This window comes from Salvia hispanica, chromosome 3 (genome assembly GCF_029641045.1).
Source record: "Salvia hispanica isolate PSC_SH4W2 chromosome 3, Shi_PSC_v1, whole genome shotgun sequence".
In the NCBI taxonomy this organism is placed as follows: domain Eukaryota; kingdom Viridiplantae; phylum Streptophyta; class Magnoliopsida; order Lamiales; family Lamiaceae; genus Salvia; species Salvia hispanica.
The window spans coordinates 20,233,684-20,249,632 of NC_142694.1; the positions used below are offsets into that span (position 1 = coordinate 20,233,684).

At 40.1% G+C, this 15,949-nt stretch overlaps 3 protein-coding genes and 1 pseudogene across 3 annotated transcripts; 3 read left to right on the forward strand and 1 right to left on the reverse strand.

Annotated features, from left to right (window-relative positions):
* Positions 1–4,977: 4,977 nt before the first annotated feature.
* Positions 4,978–5,557, reverse strand: LOC148930343 (uncharacterized; annotated as a pseudogene).
* Positions 5,558–7,716: 2,159 nt separating this feature from the next.
* Positions 7,717–9,830, forward strand: LOC125213093 (Ribosomal protein L20). The gene is made up of 2 exons (XM_048113453.2): positions 7,717–8,038; positions 9,370–9,830. The coding sequence occupies exons 1-2, from the start codon at positions 7,853–7,855 to the stop codon at positions 9,556–9,558; spliced, it is 375 nt and encodes a 124-aa protein (XP_047969410.1). The 5' UTR covers positions 7,717–7,852; the 3' UTR covers positions 9,559–9,830.
* A 420-nt stretch (positions 9,831–10,250) lies between these two features.
* Positions 10,251–12,784, forward strand: LOC125213091 (ferredoxin--NADP reductase, root-type isozyme, chloroplastic-like). Its single transcript, XM_048113451.2, has 5 exons — positions 10,251–10,491; positions 10,562–10,618; positions 11,169–11,501; positions 11,595–11,814; positions 12,143–12,784. Exons 1-5 carry the CDS (start codon positions 10,468–10,470, stop codon positions 12,640–12,642), a joined length of 1,134 nt encoding a protein of 377 aa, XP_047969408.1. The 5' UTR covers positions 10,251–10,467; the 3' UTR covers positions 12,643–12,784.
* Positions 12,785–13,383: 599 nt separating this feature from the next.
* On the forward strand, positions 13,384–15,807 carry LOC125213092 (ADP-ribosylation factor GTPase-activating protein AGD12-like). Its single transcript, XM_048113452.2, has 8 exons — positions 13,384–13,581; positions 13,929–14,010; positions 14,411–14,486; positions 14,573–14,736; positions 14,834–14,972; positions 15,054–15,158; positions 15,240–15,335; positions 15,413–15,807. The coding sequence occupies exons 1-8, from the start codon at positions 13,548–13,550 to the stop codon at positions 15,686–15,688; spliced, it is 972 nt and encodes a 323-aa protein (XP_047969409.1). The 5' UTR covers positions 13,384–13,547; the 3' UTR covers positions 15,689–15,807.
* Positions 15,808–15,949: the final 142 nt, after the last annotated feature.

The window sequence follows — 15,949 nt, forward strand, 5'->3', positions numbered from 1 at the left end:
ATCCCACAGAGATGAAGCGTTGGAAAATTTGTTTGCATGACACGGCTTGAGTTGCTTGGCTGCTGCCATGCTTTCTAGGGGGTGGGTTAAGTTTAACTACTAGACTTTGAAAAATAAACTAAATTGAGCAGCTTAACTAAACTACTTGATCAACTTGACTGACATTTCCATAAATGGACAAACAGGGACTGTCACTCCCCTGCAAAAAGCACTGTAAAGTAAAAACTTTCTAACAACTTCATCTTCTTCAACAAATCAACATGGAAAACAGAGTAGATAACAGATCTGGAAACCTAAAGAAGACGAAACATCAGAAAACACATAAAACTTTAATCTACTCCTAGATCTAAGCTATGACTATGTAAAAACAAGAACGAACCCATACTCATGCATGAAACGAAACAGAAACTACTAGATCTAACATATTAAGACGTCTCGAACATAAAACGGCAGATCTAAACAAATCAAAATAGAACAAGACACTTCTAAGCTAAGACACAAAACATAAAAGCGGAAATGAAAGCTGATCTAAAACATCATGCATGAAACAGAACACAAAGCTAGAAAATGAAAACATAAATTCAGATTTAACTAAAACAATACATTAAAAAGTTGATTACATGAAAAGGAAACAGGAAACAAACAAAGAAAGTAGTAAAGTGTTTCATCACCCCTTCTCGGGGTGGAATACAGAACCGAAAGCTGAAATCGTGCAGAAACTAACACCGAAACCAAACTACCAGTTAACTAAGAACAAGACCAAGCGTGTGTGTGTGCGAGAATTCAAGAACAAGAAAGGAAAATGAGCTCCAGTTTCAGTCCTATAAGAGACCTGAGACCCTAAACTACTCTAAGAAAGTTGTTGAGAACCCCCCTAACTACTGAGCGAAAACTAAAAATGGGGGAACTCTCTTTTTTCTTCGTGTGTTGGACTTCCTTATATAGGGAGGCGTAGGGCTCTCATCCCTAGGGTACCACCTCCCTGAAATGTCATTACTGTCCGGCACACTTGTAGGTGGGGTCTTTGGCTTTCTCACCCAATGCAGAACTCTAGCTGGCTCCGTTAGAATTTGACTTGATCAGCTCAATGCCGTAGTTTTCTCCTTCTTTTCTTGATCCTTACTTTCGCCCTTCTGATTTGTGCGATCTCCTGACTTTGGCGAATTTCGCACCCACCTGGATCAAAAATGGTTGTTAGTTCATGGATTTGGGTGCAATTTTACTATGGAACACATGCATGAAACGAGCCTCATTAATAAGATATGCCTGCGGACAACAGCGGGTAGTGTTCGTATGTGTCTTGCCAATTCTGTGGTAATTTGTTTGAAATCTGGAATTGAGATCTTCACTTGAACTTTTTTTTCGATCAATATTTGGGTCAAGTCCTTTGTCTCAACACTTAGATAGAGTTGTCGGAGGAGGATTGAGTAGGCTAGAACGGTCGTCGGAGGAACCATCAATCAATCATTACATTCATATAAGTTCTCCAATCTTGTTGAGGTAAATGCAAAATCTGACTAAAGCTTGGCTATTGTGAAGTATTTAAGCCCCATTACCATGTAATTTATTCGTTGTCCATCACCGTCATTTTTTTATTGAAAAGATCTTGCTTGAGATGTTTATATTTTATATTATGATAGTTTGTTTCAATCTGTTAATTTTGGAAAATATTGTTGGTTTGACTTTCAATTGCAAAACTGGATCGAATGACACACCAACTTATACCTCTCCAAGGGCATAAAATTGGTATGGTAACTTGATGTGACGTTCTGAGTTGTACTCTTGTTTTTGCCAAGTTGTTCAGCTACATAATACATCAGGAAGCGGGATGAGATCTCCATTGAGTAACAACGCCTGGCTCACATGTTTCTAGAGGTTATAATGCTTGTCTATAGTGTTGAGACCACCATCCTCGTCCAAAGATATAGAAGCTCACGAACTAGAATAGCAAAGTGCACAATTGTAGAGAATGCAAGATGATATAGCTTCCCAAATAAAATTCCATATCAATTAGAATACCTGGAGCGACTACTGAACTTGAACGATGCTAACTATATGTCAAATCTACGTATGGATGGCGACACATTCGGCAGGTTGTGCCAAATTCTAGTTGAACGAGAAGGGTTGCATCTTGGTAAGGTTCTTGGGGTCGAAGAACAAGTGAAAATCTTTGTTAGAGTCCTAACACACCATGAAAAGAATCGGTTGGCCAGGTTCCATTACAAAAGGTCTAGTGCCACTGTGTCGTACCACGTCAATAGAGTCCTTGGCGCAGTCCTCGGCCTCCACTCCGTGATTCTCTCCAAACCAACACATGTCGCTGCAGATTGTGTGGACCACCGCTGGAAGTGATTTCCGATAATTTTTTCTACTTTTGTGTACCTATATATGAAAAGATTTTATAAAATTGTTGCACAATGCCAACCATTATTTTCTTTGATGTTGAGTAGTGATGCCTAGGGGCACTAAACGAGACACACATCGATGTGTTGGTAAGTAGTGATGATAAACCCCGATACAGAACAAGGAAAGGGAATATAGCGACCACCACATTGGCGGCATGTGACCGCAAATGCAATTTGTGAATGATGCAATGGCAACTCTGAAACAAAAAGATCAAATCACCAAATTCACAACATCACCAACCAAATTCAAAACATCACCAACACCATCACCGATATACGACCAACGACATTCTATTCAAAACATCACCAACACCATCACAGATATACAACCAACGACATTACAGATCACACATATATAACCAACGATCACAGATCTATACACCAATGACAATCCGTTCTGAGAAAGTAAACATATAGAAAGATCTCATCTATATCACGGATCCAAGTAGTGTTCACCAAAGAGTGCCTTCACCTCCCTTTCTGCCTCAGTCTTGTTTCTCTCCCACGACAGCTTGTCAGAATCGGTGATGACATATCTCCTTAAAAACTCTTCATCCGACATTACTGGCCTGTCGGACCCCTCAAAGGTGGCGTCGCCTTCACCTCCAGCAAGACCTCCGATCGGGGAGGTGCCATCTTCACATCCAGTTACACCTCCGGTCAGGGAGGACTCGCCTTCACTACCGCAGTTATGCATCCGGTCGGGGAGGAGCTGCCTTCACTGCCAGTTACACCTCCGGTCGGGGAGGCACCGCTTTCACTGCCAGTTACGCCTCCGGCCGGGGAGGCGCAGCCTTCACTGCCAGTTACGCCTCCGATCAGAGGAGAGACGCATATGCTTCCGGTGGGTGCGCCTATGTGGGACCGGCAGATGTACAACCATAGATGGTGGATTTACCCTTCATCATCTCGGGTTGATTCTCGAGATCTACGGCGGGAATTGCTCAAAATACGACATCTCCTCCGGAAACTTGCCAAAATACGACCTCTTCCCCGGGAAGCAGCCGAAATGCGCCCTCTACCGCGCGAGGCTATTGGAACACGAATGCGGTGAGGGTTAATCCAGCCATCGCCATCGGCAAGGGGGGTGCATGGCTGTCTTTGGTCGTCGGCGTTGGCGATGTGCGAGCGTCCATTGTTTGGGGTCGGCAAAATGAGAGAAGAAACGATGATAGGTGAGTTCAGAGAGAAGATTACAGTCAATTTTGTGAATGGGAAGAGGAGGGCAACATATTTCACATCTAGGGTTGCCAGATGAAGAAGAGAGAAGTGAGAGGATTTTGTGTAGAGAGAGAAGAAGAATGCGCCTAATGACAGGAGTAACCAATGCTACGGTTGGAGTGATTTTTTAATTCTTTAATTAACTTAATTAAGTGTAATAAGGGTTGTTAATAAATATGGCTAAATCACCATTAAATATGCTAATTACTCCCTCCGTCCCGCTTTAGGAGTCCCGGTTGATCAATTTTTGGGCGTCCCGCTTTAGGAGTCCCGGTTGGATAAACTAATAAAAAATGCCTACAAAGTAAATAAAAAAGTGTTAAAAGTTGGTCTCAATATCCACTACAACATTTATTTATTATACACTCAATTAAAGTGGGTCTCAATATCCTCTACAACATTTGTTTATTACACACTCAAACACTTTCTTAAAACATGTGCCCGACTCAACCGGGACTCCTAAGGCGGGACGGAGGGATTATTTCCTTATTTGAAAACGACTCAACTATGAGAGCACTCCCAATGGTTAGGCGTTAGGGTCGGCGAAAAATCGCCGAATATCGCCGGATTATCGCCGGGCGTTGGGGTGAATTCGGCGATAATTCGGCGTTAAATCTACCGATTCATCGCCAACTCCCGATTCATCGCCGGATTATCGACGAATTATCGCCGACCACTGTGGGCGATAATTCGGCGATAAAAATATTTTTTGTTTTTTTTTTAATTTCCCCCTTATAAATACACACCTTCTCTTCATTCTCTCCCCATCCTCATCCCTTTTCTCTCTTGAATTTTTTTACTTTGAATTTTTTTACTTTGAATTTTTTTTTTCCATTCTTATACTATTTTTTTTTTATTAATTTTCGTCGTTGTAATGTTTACTCGTGTTTAATACAACGAACTTTATTACTATTATTTGTTTAGTCTTATAAATTAAATTACCTAGCTTTATTATATACAAAAATAAAACAATTAAATTACTGTAAAAATGAAATGTTGAGTTAGGGAGAAATAAGGGAGAAACCATTGGAGCAGTTGGCTAAAAGTTGGCTAAAAACTGGGGATAAATTATGGTGCTGATGTGGCGCTGATGTGGCAGGAGTTAGGGAGAAATAAGGGAGTTTTTAGCCGGACCATTGGGAGTGCCCTGAAGGAACTTCCCAAAATAGTAAAACGACTCAACTATGAAGAAATGGAGGGAGTACTACAGTGCACCGTTAGCACCAACAACAGAGCCTAACAGCCACATATACCTAGAAACTAGTAGGAAAACAACAAAATAGTAGTAGTTATATGGTTCTAGATTATGTACAACCAAAAGATATAGAACCCTGACTTAGCAAACACCAACTTAGACAGAAGCACAATTTTTAGCAAGGAGGTGCAACACATATTCCAACTTAGCATTCGCATGCACTCCCTTGAAAACCTCCATCCGTTGGGGTTTGTCACTGAGAATGTCACACAAATCATAACGTTGATAAAGAGTGAGACTGTCAACGCATCCCAACTTTACGAAGACCTCTTCACGAGCCTGAGCGACATAATCGATCCTAGAAGAGATTTTGTCCAAGCACGCGTTGGTCTGAGCATGCAAATTTCCTAAGAACTCCATGAGCGCGTCATGAGAAGTTGAGAGCTTTCTTTTCTGTCCGCTTGTTTTTGTTCTAAGAAATGTTGTTGTTGCCCGGACTGGGCTTCACTGCTGTTCTGTTTTTCAGCCAAAGGAGACAGATTTGAAGACAACTCATTACCAAGGAAATCCTCAAAGGTGGGGTGGTAAGAATTCTCGTTAGTTTGGCTGCCGGTTGTCATTTGTGCTTCTGTGATTTAGCTGTCAGGTCAATGTTCTCCGTACCCCCTCCGCAAGCCTGGTCTCTGCCGAAAATGATTTTTCAATCCTCCCAAAATGGCCACGATTTGTTTTGCATAAATTTTGCATCTTTGTCGGCCTGCAATAGTAAACAAAATCAGTTTCTTATATTGATTCCAAAACACATAATAAAGTTTGATGGGTTTCGTGAGGGTAAAACACTAACCGCCACTACTTGAGCCCATTGATCGTCATCAATATCTATCTTATAGTCGTTGTTGAGATTGAAACCCATGCCACTGCAGCTGAGTATGCCTCGAAGGTGTTGTAGTTCTTTTTCCATGCGCTAATTTTGGAAACAATGTGAGGGGTTGCTTTAAGGTCGGTATTCGGAAATTCTTTACGAAGGTCATCCTCGATCTTTTGAAAATAGTCGGCATGGAAGCAGTTATCTGATTTCCAGCCACGCGCCACCAACTCTAGCAAGGATGAAACCAATATTTCTTCCTCTCTCACTACCCACATGCACCGGGTACGGTCTCCTTTGCGGAACTTGTTTCGAACAAGGCCATTTCCACCCACAAGTTGTGACATACACAAGGAGAAAAAGTCAGTAGACCTCATTATTTTGGATTTTAACCAACCAATTACAACAAAAGCATATGGGGATGACGGTGACTTACCCTCAGTTGAACCCCCATTGGTATCGGCTGTAGTAGGTTTCGACGGCAGCACAACTACAACCACATCACAAAAATATATCACGATTTGGATTAGGCAACAAACATTTTCGGCAGTATAAAAATCAGGCAGCGCCATTTACAAGGGAAAACACAGAAAAACCCATTAATTACATAACACATAAACACAATCCTAATAAATCAAGCTAATCACAGGCATTAAAGCGTCATAGACCAAAAAACAACATCATACCAATCTTGCTGGGATCAGAAAAGCGAGTACAAAATGCTTAGGGCACTGTCGAACTCACGTTACTCACCGCTTTACTGATTCCGATTCCGTGTTGGACGATTGTATGCAGATTAAATGGAGAGCTCACCCTTTGTACATAGTGTATGGCTTTGGCCGATCCTAATTTAAAGGAGACGAAAAGTGTTTGAATCCCTAAAATATTTCAGCGGGAATGAAACCGCGTGTTTTTTTCATTTTAGGCGCCACGATTTTCGAGAAGGGTATCAAGTAGAATTTATTTTAGTGATGAGGGGTATTTTTGTCTACACACTTAAAACACCACTTCTGGACTACACCAAAACTCATCCAATTCAAAATAACTGAACACCATGGCCACCCTATCCCCAATTGTGGACCGGTTTCAAATTAGGAGAACTCCAATTATGTGAAACTGAACAACTCCTTAGAGCATCGCCAACGGCGGACGTCCCGGCGCCGGACCTCCGTTGGCGACGTCCGCCATTACGTAGGAGGGGGCCGGACACGGACGTCCGATGCGGACAAGGGATATCCGCGACATTCGCTGGACGTCCGTCGCGACGGCGGGCGGACGTCCGCCATTGTGGCTTGCCGATGGACGTCCGCGGCGGACATCCCGACCCAAATTTTAATTTTTTTTTTTACAAACTCTATATATACGGCTCGTTGCAAACTCTATATGTACGATTTTTTTAAAAACTCTAACGCATGTATTATCGTTGAAAATGAAGGCCTAAAACAAAAACATATCATACCATCGGGGCGGGGGCACAGAGTGCCCCCGGACCCCCGGCAAGGGGGCGTCGCCCCCCTTGACCCCCTGACTCGCTGACCGCCGTTCGGCTAGCGGCAAACTATATAGATTCAACGCATATGTATGCTTTTAAAAAAAAAAAAAAATCGTTGCATTTTATCCGTATTCGTGTCTAAATTTTAATTCCGTAAATTATTTTATTTGGTGAATTTGTGAATTTTTTTTATTGCGGGAAGTCCGCGTGGGAAGGGCGAGAGATGTTCGTCACTGTGCAGTGGGAAGTCCTTATGACATGGCAGTGCTGTGGGAGGTCCTTATGACGTGGCAAGAGGTGTTTTTGGGAACTCCGTCGGAAAAGTTATGGGACATCCGCCCCCATAGGAGATGCTCCTAGAGAAAAAAATTACCAATAAATAGAGACTGATTTGATGGACGACTACTAATGGAAAAAGATGACCATTGACTGATAGTATTAATCAAATTTGCATTCCCACTAAAAGAAAGAAATAAAAATAAAGAAATTAAGGTGAAAAAGTATCAGGGGCTAAAAAAGTGAATATCTCGAAACCTCAGATGCCAATGTGCGATTAACCTACAAGACTAACACACACTAAAACCCTCCCCCAATTCTCAATCAAAAGAAAAACCCTAGGAAAACGATTGCTGCAATTCGAAAGAGGCGAGAGAGAGAGAGAAACAGCGATCAAGATGAACAAGAAGGAGGTATTCAAGTTGGCGAAGGGGTTTAGGGGAAGGGCGAAGAATTGCATACGAATTGCGCGGGAGAGAGTGGAGAAGGCGCTGCAGTACTCTTACAGAGATCGCCGCAACAAGAAGCGGGACATGCGCTCTCTCTGGATCCAGCGCATTAACGCCGGTACCAGACAGCACGGGGTCAGTTTCTCTCACTAATCTTGTAGCCCCCGCTACTTTCTTCCGATATGTTTTTTATATAGGTTTTGTGGTGAATAATTGTTAGCTTCGTTGGTTGAAGGTTGGATTTTCGATATTCCATAGCTCATTGCTGTCATTTCTGTATTACTTTAGATGAGTTTGAGGAATTTCAGGGATATTAAGGTTTATGATGAATAGATTAGAAGAAAAAATAATGCAGATGATTATGAGCTTAGAGTTTACTAGTTAATCATGCTGTGACTGCATTCGTGTGGAAAGAGGCGACTCGAGATGGATTCGATATGTCAATTTCTTAGAATTGTAGGAGAAAATGGATATTTCCGTGTATTTGTTTGATATTCGTAATTTTGTATACACATCAACTGAAAAACGAGGATCTTATGAGTGTAGAGATGTGATTCAAAAGACCGAAATGCCAAAATACTGGAGTTTCTTCCATTTTTTGCAGGTGATGCTTATAAATACTATGAGAAAATGGATATTGCTATGCATTTGGATAGGCATTCACATAAACAGAACTTAAAAATAGGTATGTTATGACTGTAGAAGAGTGATTCAAGAAATGGAGAAGGCCAATAGAGTTTGAGAAAAAGGATAAGATAGTTAGGATTGAAACTTTGCTCCATGTGCGTTTCAGATCATTCCTCGTATAATTTCATTCGACCATTGAGGGTTGCCTCCGCAATCATGATTTTTGTGTGCTTGGTCACAATGGGAAAGAACGGGTAATGGGTGATGTTGGAGGTTGATTATATATTATGGTACTGTTTTCTTGTTTTTCATGGTAGCATGCTTTCTCAAGCTTTTCTCCTGCAACCGGAGTATACAGTCCTGTTACAAACTTCTTGATCTTTGTTGCCATCTTTAGCTTTCACACACGTGTGATTCTTATCAATCAATTCATTCAATATTTCCATTTTCAGAGGACAATTTTTCGCATTTAAATTTTGTAGTAGATGTACTATTTATTCTGTCTATGCGGAAATCTTGATTCAAACTCTTCACCATTGGGTAAAAGATGTTTCTTCTTTGCATTTATTACGAGTCTTTCTCAACAAATATTGGAATTGGAGTAGTCTTCTGTAATGAAAATATTCTGGATAAATATGTGTGAGTTTTGAATAATCTAAAACATTTTTTTGGGGAAGCTTAATTCATAGTAAAACTTGCTGGTTTTACAAGAGTTATGGTTGAGAATCAGGAAAATGCAAGATTCAAAATAAAAAAGGTTGTTGGGTTTTTTTTCATTTGAATTGTTTTAATTGGAAGTTTGGCCTGCCTAATTTGAGTTTACGTACGATTTATGACAGGTGAACTACGGAAACTTCATGCACGGGCTAATGAAGGAGAACATTCAGCTGAACAGGAAAGTTCTCTCTGAAATATCTATGCACGAGCCATATAGCTTTAAAGCTCTGGTGGACATTTCTCACAACGCCTTCCCTGGGAACAAGGCGGCTGCGGCTCCCAAGAAGGAGGGCCTGGCGATTCTTCTCTGAACGTGGTTTTGATTTTAAAGATGACTATCCTACACATGTGCAGCCTCATTTTCTCTGCTGATGTTTCACTTTATGTTGATGCTGAAGTTATGCAGGAAAATCTTGATTCCAGAAATGCACTTGCAATTACTCAGAATCTTGAGAGTTTGTATCTGGCATTTTGTGTTCCCCTCTGCACCTAATTTTTCTGCTGTCGTTTTGTATTAATGCATTTTGAATAAATTTTAGCCACCTTTTATGCACAAGCGGAAGTAAAATTGATCTTTCTACTAGCAGTTTCAGTCAATTTTTGTTTTGAATGGGTTTGTTTGCTTTAATTAGTTTCTTTTTTATTTTATCTATTTTGGTCAATCTATAAAGCAATTAGTAGTACTAGTACTTTTTTTATTTTTGGTAATGTGATTAACCATTTTCTCGCTTCTATTAATCCACAATCTAACTAACAATATTTTAATTATTTTTATCCTTAACTTTTTACCAATTTTATTTTAAAATTTATGTCGTCCGGTGCTAAGACTATCCACCTAGTTAACTTGAAGCCGAAACAAAAATGAAATAAATCAGACAAGAATCTGTAGTAGTCATAATAAAATGACATAAGAATTTTAAAAAAAACTGGAAAATAAATATCATAAAATTGGCTACTAGATTCCCACAACATAGAGTGTATAAGAATCTTGTCCTTCAACTTACCCCAAAGGCAAAAGCTGTCACCTTCAACAGCAGCCAATCTTGATTAATTAATTAATTAATAATTAAATGCCTTTTATATTTCACCTCTTCGCCCCCTTCATTTTCCATTGATTTTCCTGGATTACTCTCTATACCCCATCACTGCTCCTATACTTGTATTAGTAAATTTGTAACCCTCCTTTTTTCTGACTTTCAAAGCTCTAATTTGATCCGATCATGGCTCACTCTGCTCTTTTACAGGTGTGTTTTGATTTAGGATTTCTGTTTTTATGTTGACTCGTTTAATTCCTGCAAAAATCTCTCTTTCCAGGTGCCAGCCGCGATCTCCGTTAATAACGATGTTTCCCTCCGTAAAACCGCCTTCAAGGTTAATTTTACTTTCTTTTACTACCTTTGTGAAATTGAATTCAGCTGTGATTTCTTGTGGAATTATGTTTGATTTGATGCTGCATTTTGTTGTTAATTGCTAATTTTAGGTCTTTGGTCATGTGCATTTCGATAAACTGAATTGATTATGTTGTATATCAATGAAGAATTTTGGGATAAGTTTATGGTTCATGTTTAATTTCAACATTTTCCTCTTCATTTTTGAAGTTTGCATTAAGCTCGTATCGTGTTGTGCCATCCGGTATGTCAGCTTGAAGTCGTTTGATCGCCTCTACAACGATGTTGTTTTACACGAATGTAGCATGGATCTAGTTGTGTTTAGGCTGTACTAGGATTTTTTGACTTAAACCTAATTAGTCTTGAGACCTAAGAGTTGACAGTCAATAATTATGGAGATTTTTGTTTATCATCACTCGATTTCTAACCAACTCATCTTTATCCATTGAGTTTGATTGGATGTTCGTATGGTTGTAATATAAGTTCTTGAGTACTAGTTCACCGCTGGGTGATTGAATCTCGTTGTGTTGCAGACCAATCGTGTCTCGTTTCATGAAAAATCCTGGAGCTCTAGTCCATCTCTGGACTTCAGAGTCGCAAGCTCTCCGTCTAGGGCGCGACCCGTGGTTTGCATGTCGGTGCAACAAGCCAGCAAGCCTAAGGTGGCTGTTTCGCCCCATAGCTTGGAAGATGCAAAGGAGCCACCGATGCACTTGTTCAAGAACAAAGAACCTTACACTGGAACCATTGTCTCTGTTGAAAGGCTTGTTGGCCACAATGCTCCTGGAGAGACGTGTCACATTGTTATCGACCATGGTGGCAAAGTTCCCTACTGGGAAGGACAGAGTTACGGAATTATCCCTCCTGTATGTTTTTTATCCAGAGCAGCTCGTGTTATTTAACTCTTGGGAACTATCAAAACCTTTGATTTTGTTCTCTGCGTATTTCTTCTTGTGCAGGGTGAGAATCCTAAAAAGCCCGGTAATCCACACAATGTGCGATTGTATTCAATAGCATCTACCAGATATGGTGACTCCTTCGATGGCAAGACTGCTAGTTTGTGTGTTCGGCGTGCAGTCTATTTTGATCCCGAGACTGGGAAGGAAGACCCCACAAAGAATGGAGTGTGCAGCAACTTCTTGTGCGATTCAAAGCCTGGTGACAAGGTTCAGATCACGGGTAAGATCACATTGGGATCAAGTAATATGATCCGTGACTCTTGAGCATCAAATTTCAAGCAGTAGTGTTTAAACCACATAAACACATAGTACTTTGTTATCTTTTCTACTTGGAAGTGTGTTTCATCTTAATTTTTGTAGAAGTTTTATTTGCTTCAAATAATTGATCGAGTGAACTAACATTTGTTAATCGGCAGCACTTGCATTATATATCAAATTCAAATTCGAGCAATCTTTCAATTGTTGCAACAATGACCAAAATTTGGGATTTCATCAACAATTGTTTTCACGAGAGCCTTTCTTATAAACTTGCACACATTGTTTTGCAGGTCCTTCTGGTAAGATAATGCTCCTCCCCGAAGATGACCCAAACGCCACCCACATCATGATCGCCACCGGTACTGGCGTGGCGCCTTACAGGGGCTACCTCCGACGTATGTTCATGGAGGAAGTCCCAACGTTCAAGTTCGGAGGGCTAGCCTGGCTCTTCCTAGGAGTGGCCAACACCGACAGCCTTCTCTATGACGATGAGTTCTCCAAATATCTCAAGGACTATCCCGACAACTTTAGGTTTGACCGAGCTCTCAGCAGAGAACAGAAAAACAGAAATGGGGGGAAGATGTATGTCCAGGACAAAATCGAGGAGTACAGCGATGAGGTGTTCAAACTGTTGGACAATGGGGCACACATCTACTTCTGCGGGCTGAAAGGGATGATGCCGGGAATACAGGAGACGTTGAAGAAGGTGGCGGAGCAGCGGGGCGAGAGTTGGGAGGAGAAGCTCTCACAGCTCAAGAAGAACAAGCAATGGCATGTTGAAGTCTATTGAGTATTGAGAAAGGTTTTTTCCTCATCTAGATATTTCTTGATGGTGAAACATATGTTGAATTTAAGATATTTGTTTGTAGCATTTTGGTGATGGAGAATGCATTATTATTTGTTTGAAGGGCAGCCATGGTTTGTTTGGTGAATTCTTAAGTTGATAAATAGAAGAAGAATTGTCGACAAACAAGACATGAATATTTTATGTTTATTATAAATATATAAACATAAATAACTTTCCAAGAAATACAAGAAAAAAAAACCCCAATAAATAAGTACATGACTATATACGATATTCGACAGAATAAATAGTCACGAAGAAGAAAATAATTCTACATACATATAAAAAATTTATTGGGAGAGTGAAACAAAAGAAGAAAAAACATGAATATAACGGCCTAATTGGTCTCCATAATAATCTCCTCTATTCTGCTTCAGAAATTCCCCAGAAAAAGGTAATATTCCTCTGAATTTCCATACAATCATTTGTTGTAAAATGAGCTATAATTTTTTTTCAGCTCGAAAAAGATCACAAGCAACATCCATGAATATTTCAAGATTTTCTTCTTCTTTTCTCCTTTTCTTTCTTTTTTTTTCATTTCTAATTTGGTTTCCTTCATGAGTCGAATTTCTGTTTCTGAAATATTGCAATTCTAAAATTTCTTTGTCATTTTCAGCCATCTTATTTTGATAATCATTTTTTTTGTAATGCTTTGCCATTCCAAGAATGTTTTCAAGACAAAGTTACAATTTTATGGACTCCCAAATGTTTCATTTTGCTATTGTTCGATTTCTAAGTCATTGGCAATGTTTGCATGGTTTATTCAAGAAATTGAAATTTAATCAAATATTAATTTTTTTTCATGAATTTAGGTTATGTTTGCTTCATGGTAGCATCGTGTGAAAGGCTCAATGAGTACATCTGCACTGGGGAAACCATCTTCAGGTATGAAATTTTTTCCTTTTTGTCAAGTTTTTAAGATATAGCCTATAATGCAAAAAGCAGTTATGCAATTGGAGTCACCATTTTAAGAACTTCCTATCCTCTTTTGGCCTTAAAATCTTGTTTATCTAACTATTATACCTGACTGTATTCACATAGCTCTTAAGTCTTAAGTTAGTGTAGTGGTGAAGAAAACTATGCCCTCTTTGATAGTCCTACCATTATGCATTGCTCGTTTACTGCACGACTTATCAAACTCGTTGCTTTCCAACTTCAAACGCTGAATAAGTTTGGTCCATGTTCTATCGTGACCATGTTGGCCTTTTATCTCAATGCTGAGATCCGTGCAGGCAAAAGAAGATTGAAAGATCTCTTAAGTCAAAGTGATAATCGTGTATGTGCAGATTGCTCGGCCCCTGACCCAAAATGGGCGTAAGTTCCCTTCTCTCCTCCTTCCTTCATGTATTCTACGAAGGGATAGTTACTCTTATTCTCTCACCAAATTAGGCAGTTTAGATATAAGGCGTTGGCAGCTAAGCCAAAACTCCTTTGTGTACGTGTAGGAATTATATTTCCTTTCGTTTGTTCGACTGTAATGGAGTTGGAGGGGTATATTAGGCAATGATGTCAAAGAAAACAGAGCTAAGTATAAGTAAACTAAGCCAGATTTTCTGGTTTACACTATGTGGATTACCCTTAAACGCATTTAAAATGGCATGGAACGAGTCTTGCAAAACGAGCTAGCAATCAAGAACGATGTTTAGGCCTTGTGATTAAAATGTGAAGATTGTGAACCCTTTAGTGTGTTTAACGATCTAAATGTCTTGTTCAGATCATCAAATATTGGAGTGTTTCTATGCTTAAAATGCTGTGGTGTTCACAGAAGCCTTGGTGCAAATATTTCAAAGGTGATTGCTTTTGCTTCACGACGTTGATTGCTTTATTCACTGTGCCCGTTGCTTTTCTCACCATGCGATCTTCAATCCTGCCATAGGTTTTGTCTGTGACATTAGATGAATGGAACGAGGAAGATATTGAAGCCGTGATTGAGGTTGGAGGGAATGCATCAGCGAATTCGATCTATGAATCTTACCTCCCAGAAGGGGTGTCGAAGCCAGCACATGATGCTGGCCATGAAGAACGCACACAATTTATCAAGTACGCTCAATAGAGACGTGTAGCTCGATTATTCGCCTTTTTCATAGGCTTCTGAGCAGCTGAATCATGAATGATTTCCAAACTTTATTTGATGTAGGTCTAAATATGAGCAACAAGCATTCTTGAAGCCTAGTCTGCGCATTCAAGCCGGAGCTGCTGCAAAGAATTCCTCACAACCGATTTCATCGCGAAATATTGTCAACAGCCAACAAAGTTCGAGTACATCAGAAAACTTAGTATGTGAAACACACACTCATTGGTTTGGTAAATTGCGCGTGTGCATGTAGATGATACGTTGAATATGGTGAATCGAGCAGGAATTTCTTGGAAAAATGAAGGTTAAAGTAGTTAAAGGCTCGAACTTAGCTGTTCGAGATATGCTATCAAGCGATCCATATGTCTTGCTGAGTCTAGGCCAGCAGGTTAGTTTCTCTCTGTTTGAAATGAGGTTAATATTTTGTTTAGTAGTTGAGGATGATGTTGGTTTTGTACGATGCTCGTAGAAAGTGCAAACGAGCGTGGTGAATAGCAATTTGAATCCGGTGTGGAACGAGGTGCTTACGCTTTCTGTTCCGCACGATTACAGCCAGATCAAACTGGTAGGTAATCCGAACATCTAGGAACGACCTCATCTTCCGCGTTTGATGCTAACTTGATGCACAATGTGGCTACACAGCAAGTTTATGACAACGACACGTTCACAGCCGATGACATAATGGGAGAGGCGGACATAGACATCCAGCCTATGATCACTGCAGCACTGGCATACGGAGACGCCAAGAAGTTCGCGGACATGCAGATAGGGAAGTGGCTGAAGTCGTACGACAACGCCCTCATAGAGGATAGCCCGGTCAATATCGTGGCGGGGAAGGTGAGGCAGGAGCTGTGGCTAAGGCTCCAGAATGTAGAATCTGGTGAACTAGAACTTGAACTAGAGTGGGTTCCTCTTTGAACCCATTACCTTTTTCTTTTTGTGTACACTCACACACGCACACCAATTTTCCCACAATCTCCCACTGTTGTTGTTTTTGAGAATACATTTAATCATGTAGTACAGATTTTTTCTCTGTTTTTTTTTTTTTTTTTGGCTTTTTAACTTCTAGCATATATTCAAGTTAGTGTATTAACAATAACATAAGTTCTAAGATTTGCTTTCTTATGCTAAAAAAATGTCATTTTCAAGAATTATTATCAATCTTCAGACTAAAAGTAC

Coding starts and splice junctions, on each gene's coding strand:
- LOC125213093 (XM_048113453.2), top strand. CDS start 7,853: ATGAACAAGAAGGAGGTATTCAAGTTGGCGAAGGGGTTTAGGGGAAGG. Junction 8,039..9,369: donor CCGGTACCAGACAGCACGGG/GTCAGTTTCTCT, acceptor GATTTATGACAG/GTGAACTACGGAAACTTCAT.
- LOC125213091 (XM_048113451.2), top strand. CDS start 10,468: ATGGCTCACTCTGCTCTTTTACAG. Junction 10,619..11,168: donor TCCGTAAAACCGCCTTCAAG/GTTAATTTTACT, acceptor GTTGTGTTGCAG/ACCAATCGTGTCTCGTTTCA. Junction 11,502..11,594: donor GTTACGGAATTATCCCTCCT/GTATGTTTTTTA, acceptor CTTCTTGTGCAG/GGTGAGAATCCTAAAAAGCC.
- LOC125213092 (XM_048113452.2), top strand. CDS start 13,548: ATGAGTACATCTGCACTGGGGAAACCATCTTCAG. Junction 13,582..13,928: donor ACTGGGGAAACCATCTTCAG/GTATGAAATTTT, acceptor AGATCCGTGCAG/GCAAAAGAAGATTGAAAGAT. Junction 14,011..14,410: donor GCCCCTGACCCAAAATGGGC/GTAAGTTCCCTT, acceptor TGTCTTGTTCAG/ATCATCAAATATTGGAGTGT.